Source organism: Lolium rigidum, chromosome 1 (genome assembly GCF_022539505.1).
Source record: "Lolium rigidum isolate FL_2022 chromosome 1, APGP_CSIRO_Lrig_0.1, whole genome shotgun sequence".
Taxonomy (NCBI): Eukaryota; Viridiplantae; Streptophyta; class Magnoliopsida; order Poales; family Poaceae; genus Lolium; species Lolium rigidum.
The window spans coordinates 295,208,141-295,225,673 of record NC_061508.1 but is presented as its reverse complement, the minus strand read 5'-3'; the positions used below and the strand labels follow the sequence as shown (position 1 = coordinate 295,225,673).

Here is a 17,533-nt window from a genome sequence, read left to right as displayed (position 1 = left end):
AAACCAACAGGGGTTCCGACAAGAACGATCGGACAAATCAACATCTCCAGGCCCAACCGACCTAGACCTAGCACAAACGCAGGCAACATTGAATGTGAGGTGGCGAAGGGTGACCAACAGCGAGCGCAGAGCACCGCATCCACCAACTAGCCTTGGATCACCTGGACCCCGTCCGAGTCCACAAGGCCCAGATCCAGGCCCTCATGCCAAGATCTAGCCATAACCCGCGCGCACACCCACATCTACTGGCGGCCAGAAGCCGCCGCATCCGCTAGAATAGCCGCCTATCATGAGGGCAGAACAGTTAGGCCCTGCCAGGCCAATATCTGAGCCCACAAGCCCAGATCCGGTCGAACCAAATCCAGCCAAGCAAGCAATCGCCGGCAGCTAAGGCAACGCCCCGCGAGGCGCACCGCCATGACCGAGGGCCACGACGCCTGGAGTCAGCACCGCGGAGCTTCTCCACCACACGGATGGAACCCGCCCCGTTGGGCCATAACATCACGCGGGAGGAGGAAACCACCGCCACCAGCACAGCTCAGGCTTTGCCCGTCGGTTCCTGCCAGCAGCAGGGGCGGGGAAAGGGTTGGGGCAGGGTGGGGTTGTGGCCTGATGCGTGTAATTGACACGTCCGTTGGGAACCCCAAGAGGAAGGTGTGATGCGCACAGCGGCAAGTTTCCCTCAGTAAGAAACCAAGGTTTAATCGAACCAGTAGGAGTCAAGAAGCACGTTGAAGGTTGATGGCGGCGGGATGTAGTGCGGCGCAACACCGCAGATTCCGCGCCAACGTGGAACCTGCACAACACAACTAAAGTACTTTTCCCCAACGAAACAATGAGGTTGTCAATCTCACCCGACTTGTCTGTAACAAAGGGTATTGTGTGGAAGATGATTGTTTGCAAGAAAACAAGTAAAGAACAAGTATTGCAAGCAGATTTGTATTTCAAGTATAAAAGAATGGACCGGGGTCCACAGCTCACTAGAGGTGTCTCTCCCATAAGATAAAAGCATGTTGGGTGAACAAATTACAGTCGGGCAATTGACAAATAGAGAGGGCATAACAATGCACATACATGTCATGATAAATATAGTGAGATTTAATTGGGCATTACGACAAAGTACATAGACCGCCATCCAACTCGCATCTATGCCTAAAAAGTCCACCTTCAGGTTATCATCCGAACCCCTCCAAGTATTAAGTTGCTAACAACGGACAATTGCGTTAAGTATTGCGCGTAATGTAATCAATAACTACATCCTCGGACATAGCATCAATGTTTTATCCCTAGTGGCAACAAGACATCCATAACCTTAGGGGTTTCGTCACTCCCCGCATTCACTGGAGACATGAACCCACTATCGAGCATAAATACTCCCTCTTGGAGTTACTAGCATCAACTTGGCCAAAGCCTCTACTAATAACGGAGAGCATGCAAGATCATAAACAACACATAGGTAATAACTTGATAATTAACATAACATGGTATTCTCTATCCATCGGATCCCGACAAACACAACATATAGCATTACAGATAGATGATCTTGATCATGTTAGGCAGCTCAAAAGATCCAACAATGAAGCACAATGAGGAGAAGACAACCATCTAGCTACTGCTATGGACCCATAGTCCAGGGGTGAACTACTCACTCATCACTCCGGAGGCGACCATGGCGGTGAAGAGTCCTCCGGGAGATGAATCCCTCTCCGGCAGGGTGCCGGAGGAGATCTCCGGAATCCCCCGAGATGGGATTGGCGGCGGCGGCGTCTCCGGGAAGGTTTTCCGTATCGTGGTTCTCGGCACGGGGGTTTCGCGACGAAGACTATAAGTAGGCGGAAGGGCGAGTCGGAGGGCCGACGAGGGGCCCACACCATAGGGCGGCGCGGGCCCCCTCCGGCCGCGCGGCCCTATGGTGGCGGCGCCTCGTCGCCCCACTTCGTATCCCTTTCGGTCTTCCGGAAGCTTCGTGGCAAAATAGGACCCCGGGCGTTGATTTCGTCCAATTCCAAGAATATTTCGTTGCTAGGATTTCGAAACCAAAAACGAGCAGAAACAAAGAATCGGCTCTTCGGCATCTTGTTAATAGGTTAGTTCCAGAAAATGCACGAATATGACATAAAGTGTGCATAAAACATGTAGATATCATCAATAATGTGGCATGGAACATAATAAATTATCGATACGTCGGAGACGTATCATGGCCTTACATTTTAAAACGGAGGGAGTATGAAAAATATATGACAGAACTTATTTTCGTCTGTATCCACCCACTTTTCATCTCTGATTTTTATTTAGCCACTTGGGATTGGATAGGAGATGATGTGCATGCTATTATAAACATTTTTTTCCACACTAGGATTCTTCCTCCCCAATCAAATAAAACTCATATTTCCCTAATTCCAAAAAAGTCATCTCTCAGGTTCCTTCTGATTATAGACCAATAAGCCTTTGCAATGTGCTTTATAAAATTATCACTAAATGTCTGGCTAATAGGCTTAAACAACATCTTCCTGACCATATTCATCCCTCTCAACAAGCTTTCATTGAAGGAAGAAGAATTAGTGACAACATTATTATAGCTCAGAAAATCACTCATTCCTTCCAACTTTCTTCCTGGAAACAAAAGGCTTTCATGTTGAAAATTGATCTAGCCAAGGCCTTTGATAGGTTGGAATGGAACTTCATCCTCTCGGCTCTTGCTCGTAAAGGGATGCATGGTCATTTCATCAACTTCATTCATGCTTGCATTTCAACCACTTCCTTTTCGGTTATTATCAATGGACAATCTTATGACAATTTCACCAGCTCCAGAGGAATCAGACAGGGTTGCCCCATTTCCCCATACCTTTTTGTCCTTGCAATAAATGAATTATCTATTCACCTTCAACAAGGACTCTCTCAAGCAACATTAAATGGTATAACCCTTGGACCAAACTGCCCTCCCATCCACTCCCTCCTTTTTGCAGATGATTTATTAATTTGTGGAAATGCAACACAGCAGGAAGGTCTAGCTATCAAACACATTCTCCAAAGTTTTTGTCAACACTCGGGACAAATTCCTAATTGGGGTAAATCAGGAATTATTTTCAGCAAATCAGTAGACAACAATACTCAAATTCAGCTTAAGGCCATTTTTCCTGTCCCTGATATTAATGAAAACTTTATTCACCTTGGCCATCCTTTGATTCTGCCAGCAAAAAACAGATCTGAGGCATACAATTTTGTTCGAGCAAAATTTAAATCAAATCTCTCAACATACAAAGCAAAATCTCTCTCCCATGCTGCCAGGCTAGAACTAATTAAATCTGTTTTTTTATCCATCCCTGTCTACTACATGTCCAACATCATTTTTTCTAAAAAAAAAATTCATGCAAAGCTAACTGCCATTATAAGGAACTTCTGGTGGACTGGAATTAATACTAATCGTGCTCATAAACCTTTATGCCATGTTGCATGGAAAAATATTTGTGCCCCAACTAAGGATAGAGGTTTAGGAATCAGAAACCTTTCTGCTGTCAATCATGCTCTTATTCTCACATCTATCTGGAGAATCGCAGAAAACTCTCAGAGTCAAATTCATCAAATTCTCAAATCAAAATATTTCACAGATACTTCTATTTGGAGAGCTAAATCAAATTTACCAAAATCTACTTACTGGACCTCAGTCATAAAAACTCTCCATCGTATGCAACAAAATTCCTTTTATCAAATTTCTCAAGGAAACCTATCTATTTGGAGCACCCCCCCCCCCCGTGTAGCTCTTGGGAAACAATTTATGATGATCTCATTATCCAAGGCCCTCATTTTACTTATCCTGCTATGGTTGAAGACTTATGGATCCCTCATACAAAACAATGAAATGTTGAGCTGATAGATACTCTCTTTCAAAGGACTACTGTTGAAGCTATCAAAGCTGTAAAGGTTATTCCCTATGATGAACCTGACATTTTCTGTTGGAAACTAACCCCAAATGGCAAATGCAACACAAAATCTGCTTATAAAACATGTCTTCAAGCTCTTTTTGATGCAGGTTCTCCTAAGCCAGTGCCACCGGATGACACAGCACTAAACCTGTTGCATAAAATCTGGGAACACAAGGAGTTGCTGCCAAGAATCAAGACATTCGCGTGGAGAATAATAAGATGTGCCACTCCCACAGGAGAAAGAGCTTCAAGGTATTCGAGACACATTTCAAATATTTGTTGCAGGTGTGGGCTACAGGAAAATGATACTCATTTATTTTTCACCTGCACTTTTGCTAGAGCTGCTTGGTTCCACTCACCCTGGTACCTTAGAATGGATTTAATCGCTCCAAATTATCAAAATGTTCATACTACTGTGTTACAGCTTCTAGCTTTAGATCATCCTCATGTCAACATTCCAAATATCTTTACCTTCCTTGTGTGTCTTTGGAAAATGAGAAATGAAAAACTTTTCAATAATTTGCATGGACGGCCCAACCAAGTAATTATAAGAGCAAATGCCTTGCTAAACAGACTCTTCCTGCAAAAATCCCTGAAACTCCTATGGAACTATTATATTCTGGTCCAAAGATTTTTGTTGATGCAGCCTGGAAGAAAAGAGCAAATGGACAACCTTCAAAAGCAGGAGTTGGAATATATATCACTTGGAACCATGGCCAACACACAACTGATGTTTTTATTTCAGCAAAAACTCCTCCATTCTTAACTCCAATTCAGGCAGAGGCGGAAGGGCTACTTATTGCAGCAAGTATCACCTCTTCTCTTCTTCTGCAGGATCCTTTTTTCTTCACAGATAACCTCGGCTTAGCAAAAGCGGTTCAGGCGAATGGAGGTGCAAATCCAAATGTCATGTGGGAGATTAGAAGACAGACGGTGCAATTCCAGGAAACACTTCAGCTGCTTCACCCAAGGATCATACATATAAACAGAGTTTTAAATGTCATTGCACACAACTGTGCTCGTCAGGCAAAAACTCTGTCTAGAGTCTCATCTTTATGTTCTTGCAATAACCCTACTCATAGATCATCTTCTTGCCCTGTATTTGTAGCGGTCAACAGATTACTACCATCAAGAACCATGTTTGTATCTGTAATGCAATTAGGTTGCTCAGCACCCTACCTACCTTGTTCAAAAAATCCCATAAAGCAAATCGTTCGACTCGAGCCTCCAATAATCAACGAACATGCATGCAAAAGTAGCGAGCCATCCCCACGGTGACAGGCGCTCAGTGGTGTCACGTCCCGGTTCCGGCCGATCATTAGCATGTACAGTAAATATTTACAGCTAGAATCGCACTAATCTGGCTTGTCGGCGAGCTCCAGCCTCTCATGCGCCGTGTCGTCCTGTCGGCTAGTACAGACGGGCTCGTCGCGGCCGACGCTAATAATCGTGGGACCATATGATTATATGAATCCATGATGGGATCTTGCGTAGTACGGGCAGCCGAATCGTTGGGTTTTCTGGAGCTAGGAGTACAGCACGGCAGGCAGATGAACCTACCTACTTGCTGTTGAATGGCAGGACCAGGCGGCCAGCTTTGATTGAGATAATTCCTGTCACTCCTCATTTACAAGGACAGGAAACCGAGCCATGGCGCGCCCACGCCCCCAACATTGCTAGACCATGTTTAAAACTTGGGTTTCTTAACGAAATTCAAGCTGTACAGTGAAATCCGGACGGAAGAGTACGCGTATAAGTCGACTCAGTTTGGTTGCATATTGCAATCAGCATCAGGACATCTGTTCGACGAAAAACGCAGATATGCATGAATAATGAGCACCCGCTGTAGCTAACCTTGTCGCACACTACCAAAGAGGTCGTTAGATACGAACAAAAGGACTATAACAGACAGACGAAACGCGATGTGGACTGGAGTGGACGCACAAGTATACGTACCCTATAGATGGATGTACCCAGATGTCGCTGATTTACAATCTTAATACCTAAAACGCAGCTGAGTGAAGCAAGCCATGGTAGGCTCAAGCTAAATTCAAGAGAACTCGAGAGACAAAAGGACAAGGAAATTCACAGACTTCAGATGGCTAGTGTGTGTTCGGTGAAGAGGGCCAACAACCTGTTGAGCTAGACTCTCTGAATGATCACCGAGTTGGCCACACCGGCTTCCTCAATGGTCTTGGTCGCATCATCAAGTGGCTTAGGGGGGAACCCGGCCTGCAATGTGTAGTCACTAGCTTCTCCTGGCCTTGTTGCATCAACGAATGCCCGCACATCACTGATCGTGTGGCTTGTGTTAAAGCGTGCAACCACACGGCTGCCATCTGCAAACCTGATCTGTAGAGAGGTTGATGGCAAAGAATCATCCACTGTGACTGTCTTGGTCGTAGTGGTGGCAGCAGTCGCTGCACTGGAAGTAGCAGCGGAAGAAGTAACAACTGAAGGAGCAGAGTTTTCAGAAGGTGTTGCAAGACTTCTGCCCCCTCCTTGAAATGGAGCAGGGCGCTTCACTGGCTCCTGTACCAACACATTTGATTGAGATTGTCAAGACAAGCATTTATGGAACATATGAAGCACTACAGACAATTAGTCCAAATATACTTACAGGACACGTTCCTTCCTTACGGACAATATTTACTTGCACCCTTGACCTCCCATCAGCAAGAAGCTCAGTTGGGCATTCATTATTCTTGATGCTCTAGGGAAAGGAAAAGTACATTCGATTAAGCAAAAGCAAATATAACATCAGGTCAACAGTAATATATGATGGAAGAAAAGAACAAAAGCGTATTTAGGCTTGTAGCACACTTTATAATATAGTTGGAAATTCTATTCGGCACATGGGAGCATATGCTCCTGCCACCGGAAAAAAACATTTTGAAATGTAAAAAAAAATGAACAATTTTTTTCTCGCTTACGTATCAACATTTTGGGTGCGCACATCAAAATTTGCGAAAAGAGGCATTTTTATGACTTGTGTGAAAAAGACAAACAAAACGTCTCGTACACAACCTTTTTTATAGCAAAATTTGTCTTTTTACAGATGACACTTAAAATGTTCGTTTTCTGTGGAACCACTTTGTGAACGTGTAGAATTTCAAGATGTACCCACTAAATTTTGTGTTCGAATTTTTCAACATTTTGAAAGTGTATTTAAAATGAAATTTAAAAACCGGGAGCATATGCTCCCAGGTGCCAAAACACCACTCCCAACAGAAAATCAACAGATTCGATGAGGGAAAAGCAACATACAAAAATAAATGTAACACTAAACAAAGAAGTTTCAACAAAACATACTCCCACTAATCCAAATTAATTGACTCCACTTTGTCTAGATACGGATGTAGCTAGATGCGTTTGTTGACTAGATACATCCATATCTAGACAAAGTGGAATCAATTGACGGAGTAGCATATTTAGCTATTTGTTGATTTTTTCCATTCTCCGTACAACATTAAGAGTTCAGAATACCTGTTCTGAACAAGCTGCTGCGGTACAATGATATTTTGCTGTACATGCTGCAGATCAAGCTCTAGGACAGAAAATATATGTTCCCTATTCGTGAAATAAAATTGGCCAGCAACTAACACATTCATTATCCCTACCTTATATTTATTTAATTGGAACCATCCCAAAAATAAGACTTAAGTTGTGAGATGCCACATGGAAGCTAGCTGAGTTCTAAAAAAATACCAGCTAAGAAACATTGACATCTATCAAAAGCCCAAAGAGATCACTTCACATCCAAATGATTTCTTCACTTAGGAATCATTTCAACGAACCATTATTGCAATTTGCAATACTTGTGAAGTAGTACATCATCAGCATGAATATAATGACCAAAAGTTGCAAAACAAAATTATCATGAACATAAATATTCTAGAGGTAAAAACAAACATATGCCACTTCAGAAGTCAGATATAACAAGCAGAAATACATACTCAGTTGCACACGTCAGAATTGTTTACCTTTAAAAAGGACGCATGTTCTGGGTCATCAAAACTTCTGAGTGGACCATCATCTACTGTGAACCCATTGCTCCAGAAGTAGACGTTGTGAACAATTTCTTCTGGTGGCTGTGGTGCGTCAGGCTGTACAGCTTCACCTGTTAGAAGTCTGCTAGTCCCAGGGAAGCTCCTTGAGCTAGAAGATTGCCGGCGAGCTGGGACTGGCACTAGCTTAGCTCCCTTCTTCTGAGCTTGTTTAAAAATCTCTTCCCCAACATTTTTGCGTTTCGAGCGGTCTCTAACAACCATTCCACTGAAAAATAATACAAATTAAACAAGCATTTAGAGGTAGAAAAGGGTGCACATTATACAATTCACATTATACCTATTGAAATCTCACCTTACAACACTGATATTATAATTTCTACATATATGTACGATGGAAATACGATTCCGAGACCAGTTAGTCAAGATCAATTTCCTTGCTAGTTCAGGGATGAGGGAAGTGGCAAGCTAATCCATACAGTGCCCAAGTAAAGCCAATGTAAATAAAAAGATATTCTATGTTCCATCTTAATTGGCATTAAGCATGCAGCTTGAGATTTTGGGTGGTTGCTAGATGTTTTTTCAAAGGCCATGGATGATTTCCTGCTTAAGTTTTTCTGCAGGTTCATGCTAGAGCCTAGAATACAGCCATACTAAAGAGATCAATGCCCGGGGAGAAGCAGCATCAAAATAGTCCAAACATAGTTTGTCGCAAACAGTTTATTTAGGAACAGAATAGGATAGGTGAAATCGACAGCAATCTTTTTTATCATATGGGATCCTTTTTTTTTGTATGCCGCTAAGCTCAATTGCAAGTCATAGCCAGAATAAACCAACAGCAACAGGTGTTGCCTCTCCTATGATCTCACATGGCCAGAGAAGGTATGCTTGTTGACCACCTATGGTATTTTCTTCCTTCTGGGACCCTAGTTGGCCTATGATGACAATGTAAGAAACAAGGTGATAGAATTTCGTATACTATGTGCACACAACCAGTTATCTCTGGTTCTTCTTAGTAATGCACATTGCAATGTATGGAAATGTTATTCTCCCAATAGTGCACCAGTCAGAAAACCATAAAGTACACGCTAAAGTTTCTAGCTAGTCAAGTGCATAACCAAGTCCCGCAACAACCATGTTCCATTCCACTAGACTCTATAGATTGGCTGATTGAATAATCAACATGAACCAGTCTAAACGCATGCCATACTTTATGTTTTGCTAAAATGGGAGAGACGATAAAAAATGGCCTTAAATATCTTGTCTAACCAAATCAAGTTTAGCATGCTAAACTAACCAGTAAGAAAAATAAAATGGCAGGGTAATCAAAGAGTTACTGGGGCTCAGGCATTGCCTTGCATTCTTGTTGACATCAGTAACTAGCAGGCACCCTAACTATATCCCAGAGATCCGTCTCTGGCGATGAATCAACAGGGCAACCATCCCGAACTCTCCACATCACGATTTTTTCTTAGTTACACACAGGCCTTACTATCAGAACATTATGAACACATCATATTATCATATTAGGGAGAACTAACTCTCAATTCAGGAAAGTAACCTAGCAAGTAACGACTCATATCAGACACTTTGGCCATGCTACTAATCAAGAAGTCTACAGCACATGTAACATAAGAAGAACAGATTGGTATTTAGGACGACAGCTATGATGAACCAAAAAGTCAAACCAGCAATTGTAAAATTTAAGCTGCTTGTAACCAAAATCCTAAATGATGGATGCCTAGCAAGTAAATTGGTCCTCACATGTTGTATGCTGTGTAGATACAGGAATTTTTATAAAGAGCTTTCTTGCCAATGATTAAACTCCACAATTAAATCATGAGTCTCAAGAAATGTCACCTTAACAATAACAAACCTGCAATGCCTTATGAGTATACACAAACAGACACACCTCTAAACCTGCAATGCCTCTCCTATGATCTCACATGGCCAGACAAGGTATGCATGTTGACTACTTATGGTATTTTCTTCTTTCTATTGATTTTATCTGTGGGGCCCTAGTTGGCCTATGATGACAAAGTAAGAAACAAGGTGATAGAACTTCGTATACTATGTGCACACAAAAAGTTATCTGGTTCTTCTTAGTAATGCACATTGCAATGTATGGAAATGTTATTGTCCCCATAGTGCACCAGTCAGAAAACCATAAAGTGCACGCTACAGTTTCCAGCTAGTCAAGTGCATAACCAGTCCCGCAACAACCAGGTTCCATTCCACTGGACTCTATAGATTGGCTGATTGAAAAATCAACATGAACCAGTCCAAGCGCATGCCATGCTTTATGTTTTGCTAAAATGGGAGAGACGATAAAATATGGCCTTAAATATCTTGTCTAACCAAATCAAGTTTACCATGCTAACTAACCAGTAAGACAAATAAAATGGCAAGGTAAACAAACGAGTTACTGGGGCTCATGCATTGCCTTGCATTCTTGTTGACATCAGCAACTAGCAGGCACCCTAACTATATCCCGGATATCCGTCTCCGACGATGAATCAACAGGGCAACCATCCCGAACTCTCCACGTCACGATTTTTTTCAACAGGGCAACAGGCCTTACTATCAGAACATTATGAGCATATCATATAATCATATTTGGGAGAACTAATTCTCAATTCCGGAAAGTAGCCTGGCAAGTATCGACTCATATGATACACTTTGGCCATGCTACTAATCAAGAAGTATACAGCACATGTATCATAAGAAGAGCAGATTGGTATTTAGGACGACAGCTATGAACCACAAAGTCAATCCAGCAATTGTACAATTTAAGATGCTTGTAACCAAAATCTTAAATGTTGGGCGCCTACCAAGTAAATTGGGTCCTCACATGTCCGAGTTTTGCTTATTGGAATGCTGTGAAGATACAGGCAATTTTTTAAAGAGCTTTCTTGCCAATGATTAAAATCCACAATCAAATCACGAGCCTCTAGAAATGTCACCTTGACAAACACAAATGAGCAATGCCATATGAGTATACACAAACGGACACATCTCTAGGCTATGCAAGGACGTCACATAAGTATTGCAATGATTGCAACATAGATCAACAATTGTGGCTACTAATACCAAGAAACAGATCGGGTCCTCTAGAAGAGCATTGTTCAACTCTCATGTCATCCAACGTTTAACCCCTGTACAGACTCCATTATTGTGTCAAGACCTAGGGCTTTAGGCATTTGCCAAAACAATGTTAGCAGAACCGGCCACCATCAAGAAAATCACAAGAGTAGATACTAGCTAAACATGAAAGGACCCAGTATTTTAATACGACTGGCAACTGCTCCCATCACACCAAAAATCCAGCGGTTCCTCAAATCTCAGCACGCGAGTCCCCTGGATCACTGAACTGGGCCTCTAGAAATGTCACCTCGACAAACACAAACCAGCAATGCCATATGAGTATACACAAACGGACACATCTCTAGGCTATGCAAGGACGTCACATAAATATTGCAATGATTGCAACATAGATCAACGGTTTGTTGCTATTAATACGAAGAAACAGATCAGGCCGTCTAGAAGAGCATTGTTCAACTCTCATGTCATCCAACGTTTAACCCCTGTACAGACTACATTATTGTGCTCAGACCTAGGGCTTTAGGCATTTGCCAAGATAATGTTAGCAGAACCGGACGCCATCAAGAAATTCACAAGAGTAGATACTAGCTAAACATGAAAGCACCCAGCATTTCAATACGATTGGCAACAGCTCCCATCACACCAAAATTCCAGCAGCCCCTCAAATCTCCTGGATCACCGAATTGGGCCAATCTAAAACCCTAGAAATGGGTTCCTCTACGATCTACCTAGAAGCGAAGCGAGCGGATCGCAAGCCCTGAGAAACAAGTACTAGCACTGACCTCTTCTCGCCGCCGGTGTAGAGCTCGGGCGGCGGCGCCCACTCGTCGTCGTCCTCGTCCTCGTCCCCGTCCGACCCCGCGGCCGCCTTGCCAGCGCCGAGATCGGAGAGCGTCCTCACGTTCCCCGCGCTCCCGTTCCCGGCCCGCGCTCCGTGGCTGCTCTTCCGCCTCTTCGCGGGCCTCCTCCTCTCGTCCGCCGCGGCGAGGGCGTCCTCCTCCTCGTCCTCGGCCACGTAGTCCTCGTCGTCCTCGTCCTTGTCGCCGCCGCCGAGGACGTAGTCCTCGTCCTCAGATTCGGCTCCGTCGCGAGCGGCCGGGGCCTGGGGCAGGGGCGCCGGATCGGGCCCATCGGCGTCGGCCTCGGAGGAGTCGTAGAAGGAGCGGACGGCGGACTCGAGGGCCCAGTTGTGGCCCTCGAGGAAGAAGGCGGCCTCGGCGGGGGTCGCGGAGGTGACGGCGCAGAAGGAGTCCACCAGCGACTGCGCCTCCGCGGCCGGCGGCGCGGCGTGGGTGGCGTCTCCGGCGGCGGCCATCTCGGCTGCGGCGGCCGCGTCGTCTGGCTTGTGGGGGTTTGGGGGAAGCCCTCTCTCTCTCTCTCTCGTTTGCTTTTGGCTCCGGACGGGGTTGGGCCGTGACGTTGGGGAATGGCTCGCGTCTCGTGGCGTGGACCAGAAGAAAAGATCGTGAGCCGATACACTTCGGCTTTGGGGCTTTAAAGAGTTTATTTGGGCTTGGAGCTTGGAGAAAATGGGCCAAATGAGATCAAAATGGGCCTTAACCAGACCAGATCCAGTTAACCAGGCCATACCCAGACTGCACACCGAAATGCAAAACCTATCCAAACGGTTTCGTTCACTCAAAAAACAAAATCCAAACGATTATGTCCATTAAATTTGTCATTAGGGCCACCATCCCCAATTTTTTTTTCTTCCATCCACACCTATGGCTACATGATATCCCTGCTAAAAAAAACCTATGAATGTTTCGCAAAAAAAAGCCTATGGATACCAATCGAGACAGAAGGTGGGGGGACCACTTTCCAATTTTGGTTTTTTTAAATGTTCGGGGGGGGGGGGGATCCCCACCTGATGATTAGGTTCATATGTTTTACTCGTCTTACCACTTCATGTTCTCACTTGTTGGGGTTCGTCGCTCACAATTTCACAAACCTCTTTTTTAGCAAACAGATGCAACGAGCAATTAACGGCCAGAGATGGCTGGATATATCATCAAACCAGAGTACCTGTAAGAAACAATATAGGCACAAGAGCTTGGAGAAAAAACATTTGAGAAGAAGCCATTAAGGTTAGTTCGGAAATATTGTTTATTCGAGGCCCAAAGGAATATGAGGATACAAAAGGGCGAAGTTGAAGATGACAAATTCGAAACATTAAGTGTGCCTTTTGTTTTTATCGAGATGCTTGGTTGCTTGTTTTTATCGAGATGCTTGGTTGCTTGTTGTTATGTTTGCTAAAAAAACATTTAGTAGGATACATTCAAGAGGAAAACATTTGTTATGAAACAAACAAATCCATCCATGTAAGAAAAAAAAAAGATGACAATTGTAAAATTGCATGTGTTCCAACCAATTCACGCCGAAATACAGAACAAATATTCTTTCGAAAGAAAAGGCAGAAGAATTTTACAAGTTAAAGTCCTGTCTACAACTATTGCTGGTTTACAACACGAGATTATAAACCTCCAAAACCAAGCTGCACACACCCAAAAGACCTTTTTTCCTACTATCTACAACACTCATCTACAATTTTACATACACCTTTGTACCGTGGGGTGTCACGAGCAATCAACCCATAATTTACACATCATCGCACAAGTCGCTAGCATAAATACAGTGCACTACCACTCACGTGCACACACACAGACCAAAATGCACACCCGGAACAAAAATGCAACCAAATCAAACCTGTGGCTGCGAAAACTAAACGAACCATGCACTTGGAGAGGACAAAATACATGCATTCCCTCGTCTTCAGTCTTCAGGAGAACCCGATTGTTTTCCCCAGCAGCCACAAGAAGAGCGTCCACTCAAGCATGAATATCGTGTGGAGGTACGCCCGGTCTAGCGTGAACCCGAACACCGTGATGCCGGCTTTGTTGTTCTCCAGGTACGTCACTGCAAGACCGTTTTTATCAGGCGAGAACAGCATGGGAAAAGTTAATGAATTCTAATTAAGGGAAAATGAAGAGAATTGATGATAAGATAACTGTCGATGATCATACCTAGTGCCTGCCTCTTCTGAAAGGAGATCACGGTTGAGTGAGGCTGCAGGAACCTGGTGTTCTCCAGTATGTCATCGTCCCCGGTCTCCTCGCTGGATGCGCAGTCGCTCTCAGACTCCGAGTACTCTTCCACCATGGAGTTGTGGTTGGATCCAGGATCAACTTCTTCCTCTGGGGCTGGCTCGATGGTGCAGCAGGCGTGCCACTTGGTGGTCTGCCCTGTGAGGGCCTGCGCCTGGTGAGTGATCTTGGCGGCGCTGCTCAGGATTATGATGAGCCCGGACATGAGCACAACTGAACATAGCTGCAGAATTCAACATGGAGAAGCATTACACAACTGAACAGAGCTTTTGTTCAAAAAAACAAAAAAACTGAACATAGCTGAGTCTGCGCAGGCAACAAAATTATATGACCTTTTCATTTTTTTTGTTTCAAATTCGTATATTTACCGCATATTTAGTTTTTAGTCAAACTGTGATTCTCCTAATAGCAGCAGCTTAACTTAGCCTAGAGACTTAGTGCTGCAAAGTAGCTGAACTAACACTGAAACTGGAAGTTCTGAAGTAGCTGGAACTTAAACAGTATAAGTAGTTGTTTGCAATTATAACAAGATTTGAAACTACAGGAGCTCTGCACTTATATAAACTGTTCCCATCCCCGTCAGCCAGTGATGTATAAGGTACTATCACTATTATTTATTTTGCAAATAGCAAGGTACTATCACTAATTTCACGGTCCTACTAACACCACTGGAAAGATGGCGTGCCAATTAGCATTCAGAAACTAATGAAATGCCCTTTTCAGGTCCAGCGACAGAACGATCGCCAGCAGAGTGAATCAAGTCAGACCTTACTATCTTAGCTGTTTCTCGCACGATACTACTACCACTTAATTATAGATCCAGTCCAATTATTGGATTCAAGTTGATTTCATCTACTCTATGGGCCAATCGAGCCTGTCCAGAAACCACCGAGGGTAACGCAATCTGTAAAACTGAGCACTCAAAAAATTTATTTAGACTCATTTCTTAATCTCCTCATGTACGTAGGCAAGGTATCCATCAGTTGATTTGGTTCTACGATGTTCGAACTAGCTTAATTTAATCATATATCACATCGAAGCATTATTGGTTCAGTCTTAAATTAGAAGGTGTGAAATGTACTCCTCGATTAGGGATTGCGATCCACAATTGTGCCTCTAACAGAACACATACAACACATCCGGAATGGCCGAAGAGGCTGGACAAATCCCTCTCTCTATCCTTCTACACTGCTGCAACTGGAACTTATGAAGTAAATTGGAAGTGGAACAGTATAAGTAGCTGTGTGCGGTTATCGCAAGATCTGAAACTACAGGAGCTCTACACCTTATATACTCCCTCCATCTTATGAAACTTATCTGAGATTTGTCTAAATTTAAATGTATCAACACACCAGATACATTGAAATTTTAACAAATCTAAGACAACTTTGGTGGGATGATCGGTTCCATCCCCTTCGGATTGTGATGTCAATAAGGTACTATCAAAATTTATTTATTTTGCAAATAATAAGGTGCTATCACTAATTCATGGTCCTACTTGCACCTACAACGATGGCGTGCCAATTAGCATTCAGAAATGAATGAAGTGCCCTTTTCAGATCCAGTGACGGATCGATCGCCAGCAGAGTGAATCACGTCAAACCTTACTATCCGGGCTGTCTCCGGCACTATTCTAGAACCGCGCACTTAATTATAGACTCAGTCCAACAATTAGATTTCTAGATAATTTCTACTCTACAGCCCAATGGAGCCTGTCCAGAAACCACCGTGATCGTGGAAGTGTAACTATGTAGGCAACGCACTCAGTAAATTTGAGCACTCAACCAATTCTTAATCTTCTTAGCAGGCAAGGTACCCGTCAGTTGTTTGATTCCACGCTGTTCCAACCAGCTTACTTTTATCACATCGAAAAATTATTGGTTTCGATGGTGTGAAATGTACGCCTTCTTGATAATTAGGGATTGCGATCCCCAATTAACAGAACAGAGCATCACAATGAGGATTCGCGTAAGAGAACGGAGGAATTAGGCGATGGATCGAGATGCTTACCGCGAGCTCGCCGGTGTGCAGGAGGTCGTCGATGGAGTCATGTCGCGTGGTGAGGAGCACGGATGCGAACTGGCTGGCGGTGGCGATGAGCAGCGCGGCGACGATGAACCTTCGAAACCGGTGGCTGATGACCTTGAGCTGCTTGCGGATGTCGAGGTGCTCCCTGAGGACTTGCTCCACCCCCATCCTGCCCTCCTCCACCTCGACGAGCAGCGACCCGGCGAAGTCCTCGAGGCGGAGGCCCTGGAGGTGGCAGATGAGCCTGAAGAGCACGCAGGTGAGGAGGTAGATGGCGCTGCGGTACATCCAGGAGGCCATCTCGAGGGAGCAGGCGACGACGTCGCTGAGGACGTCGTTGGCGAAGAAGGGCACGCGGTCGGCGGAGGTGGCGTACCACCAGGCCTTGTAGGCGGCCTCGGCGGCGAAGCAGGGCGCGACGAGCGACGCCAGGAGGCGGAAGGAGAAGGCGAGGCGCGCCGTGTAGTTGAGCCTGACGCGGTCGCTCTTGGTCTGCAGCTTGTCGAGGTAGAGCAGGCGGCGCAGCCCGATGCGGCGGAAGGAGGAGGAGAGGCAGAGGAAGCTGGCCCCCGAGGCGGCCGAGAGGGAGAGCTGCACCACGGCGTCGAAGGGGCGGCGCGAGGGGCGGAAGGCGAGGAGGAAGTGGGCGACGGCAGGGACGACGACGGCGAGGAGGAGGAAGAGCAGCCAGGAGAGCGCGGCGCGGCCTGGGGCTGAGTGGTCCATGCACACCCACCGGAGACATGACCGGAACCACTGCAGCTCGTCGTTCGCGTGCGACGTCGTCCGCTGCATCATCGCGCTCCTGTCCCTGCCATGGCCCTTTGGTGGTGCTGCCTCCGGCAGCAGCGGCTCCCCGGAGCCCGCCGGCGAGGCGTTGGACCGCCGCCCCATGTCGTCGTCGGCGAACTTCCCTCTCGCGTTTCTTGCTTCAGACGAGCTGTGCGCGCGCGTGGCGATCTTCGGGTGGTGGAGTACAAGTGGAGGAGAGAGGTGGGATCTTATATAAAGGCTTGGATTGCTTGTTCTTGGGATCTTGGTATCTTGTCGCGTGTCACGTAGGTGTATGGCAGGACGGCGACGGAGGTGGTAGAAGAGTTGGACGCCTCCTTCTGTTCCATTGGGTGTTGAGCTCTGACCCAACAGAGGCGATGACACAGAACGGTCTGTAGATTTTTCTCTTGTACGGCACTTGAATCCAATTTTCTAGATTTTTCTTAAGGTTTTCCGACAATACTCAGTGTACATTTAATTTGTTTGATGTCCACGTGTTGACCGTTGAGATTTATGCAGGGATGAGGGTTTGGAGAGGGCAATTTGGAGACCCATTGAAATCACTGAAAATTCTTAGTCTCAAAGACCATTTCGT

The 17,533-nt window shown here is 45.0% G+C and overlaps 2 protein-coding genes across 2 annotated transcripts; both read right to left on the bottom strand.

The window, feature by feature from the left end:
• Nucleotides 1–5,803: 5,803 nt before the first annotated feature.
• Nucleotides 5,804–12,352, bottom strand: LOC124683955 (plant UBX domain-containing protein 4-like). The gene is made up of 4 exons (XM_047218370.1): nucleotides 11,815–12,352; nucleotides 7,907–8,198; nucleotides 6,544–6,636; nucleotides 5,804–6,455 (listed from the first exon to the last, which is right to left on the bottom strand). The coding sequence occupies exons 1-4, from the start codon at nucleotides 12,345–12,347 to the stop codon at nucleotides 6,066–6,068; spliced, it is 1,308 nt and encodes a 435-aa protein (XP_047074326.1). The 5' UTR covers nucleotides 12,348–12,352; the 3' UTR covers nucleotides 5,804–6,065.
• Nucleotides 12,353–13,415: 1,063 nt separating this feature from the next.
• LOC124683954 lies at nucleotides 13,416–17,058 on the bottom strand. The gene is made up of 3 exons (XM_047218369.1): nucleotides 16,147–17,058; nucleotides 14,056–14,359; nucleotides 13,416–13,948 (listed from the first exon to the last, which is right to left on the bottom strand). The coding sequence occupies exons 1-3, from the start codon at nucleotides 17,056–17,058 to the stop codon at nucleotides 13,812–13,814; spliced, it is 1,353 nt and encodes a 450-aa protein (XP_047074325.1). The 3' UTR covers nucleotides 13,416–13,811.
• Between the last annotated feature and the right edge of the window lie 475 nt (nucleotides 17,059–17,533).

What these genes read in the sequence shown, in the direction of transcription:
- LOC124683955 (XM_047218370.1), bottom strand. Translation starts at nt 12,347, where the DNA reads ATGGCCGCCGCCGGAGACGCCACCCACGCCGCGCCGCCGGCCGCGGAG. An exon ending in TACACCGGCGGCGAGAAGAG is followed by an intron (nt 8,199 to 11,814) that starts GTCAGTGCTAGT and finishes ATTATTTTTCAG; the next exon opens with TGGAATGGTTGTTAGAGACC. An exon ending in AACATGCGTCCTTTTTAAAG is followed by an intron (nt 6,637 to 7,906) that starts GTAAACAATTCT and finishes TCCTTTCCCTAG; the next exon opens with AGCATCAAGAATAATGAATG.
- LOC124683954 (XM_047218369.1), bottom strand. Translation starts at nt 17,058, where the DNA reads ATGGGGCGGCGGTCCAACGCCTCGCCGGCGGGCTCCGGGGAGCCGCTG. An exon ending in TGCACACCGGCGAGCTCGCG is followed by an intron (nt 14,360 to 16,146) that starts GTAAGCATCTCG and finishes TGAATTCTGCAG; the next exon opens with CTATGTTCAGTTGTGCTCAT. An exon ending in TCAGAAGAGGCAGGCACTAG is followed by an intron (nt 13,949 to 14,055) that starts GTATGATCATCG and finishes ACGGTCTTGCAG; the next exon opens with TGACGTACCTGGAGAACAAC.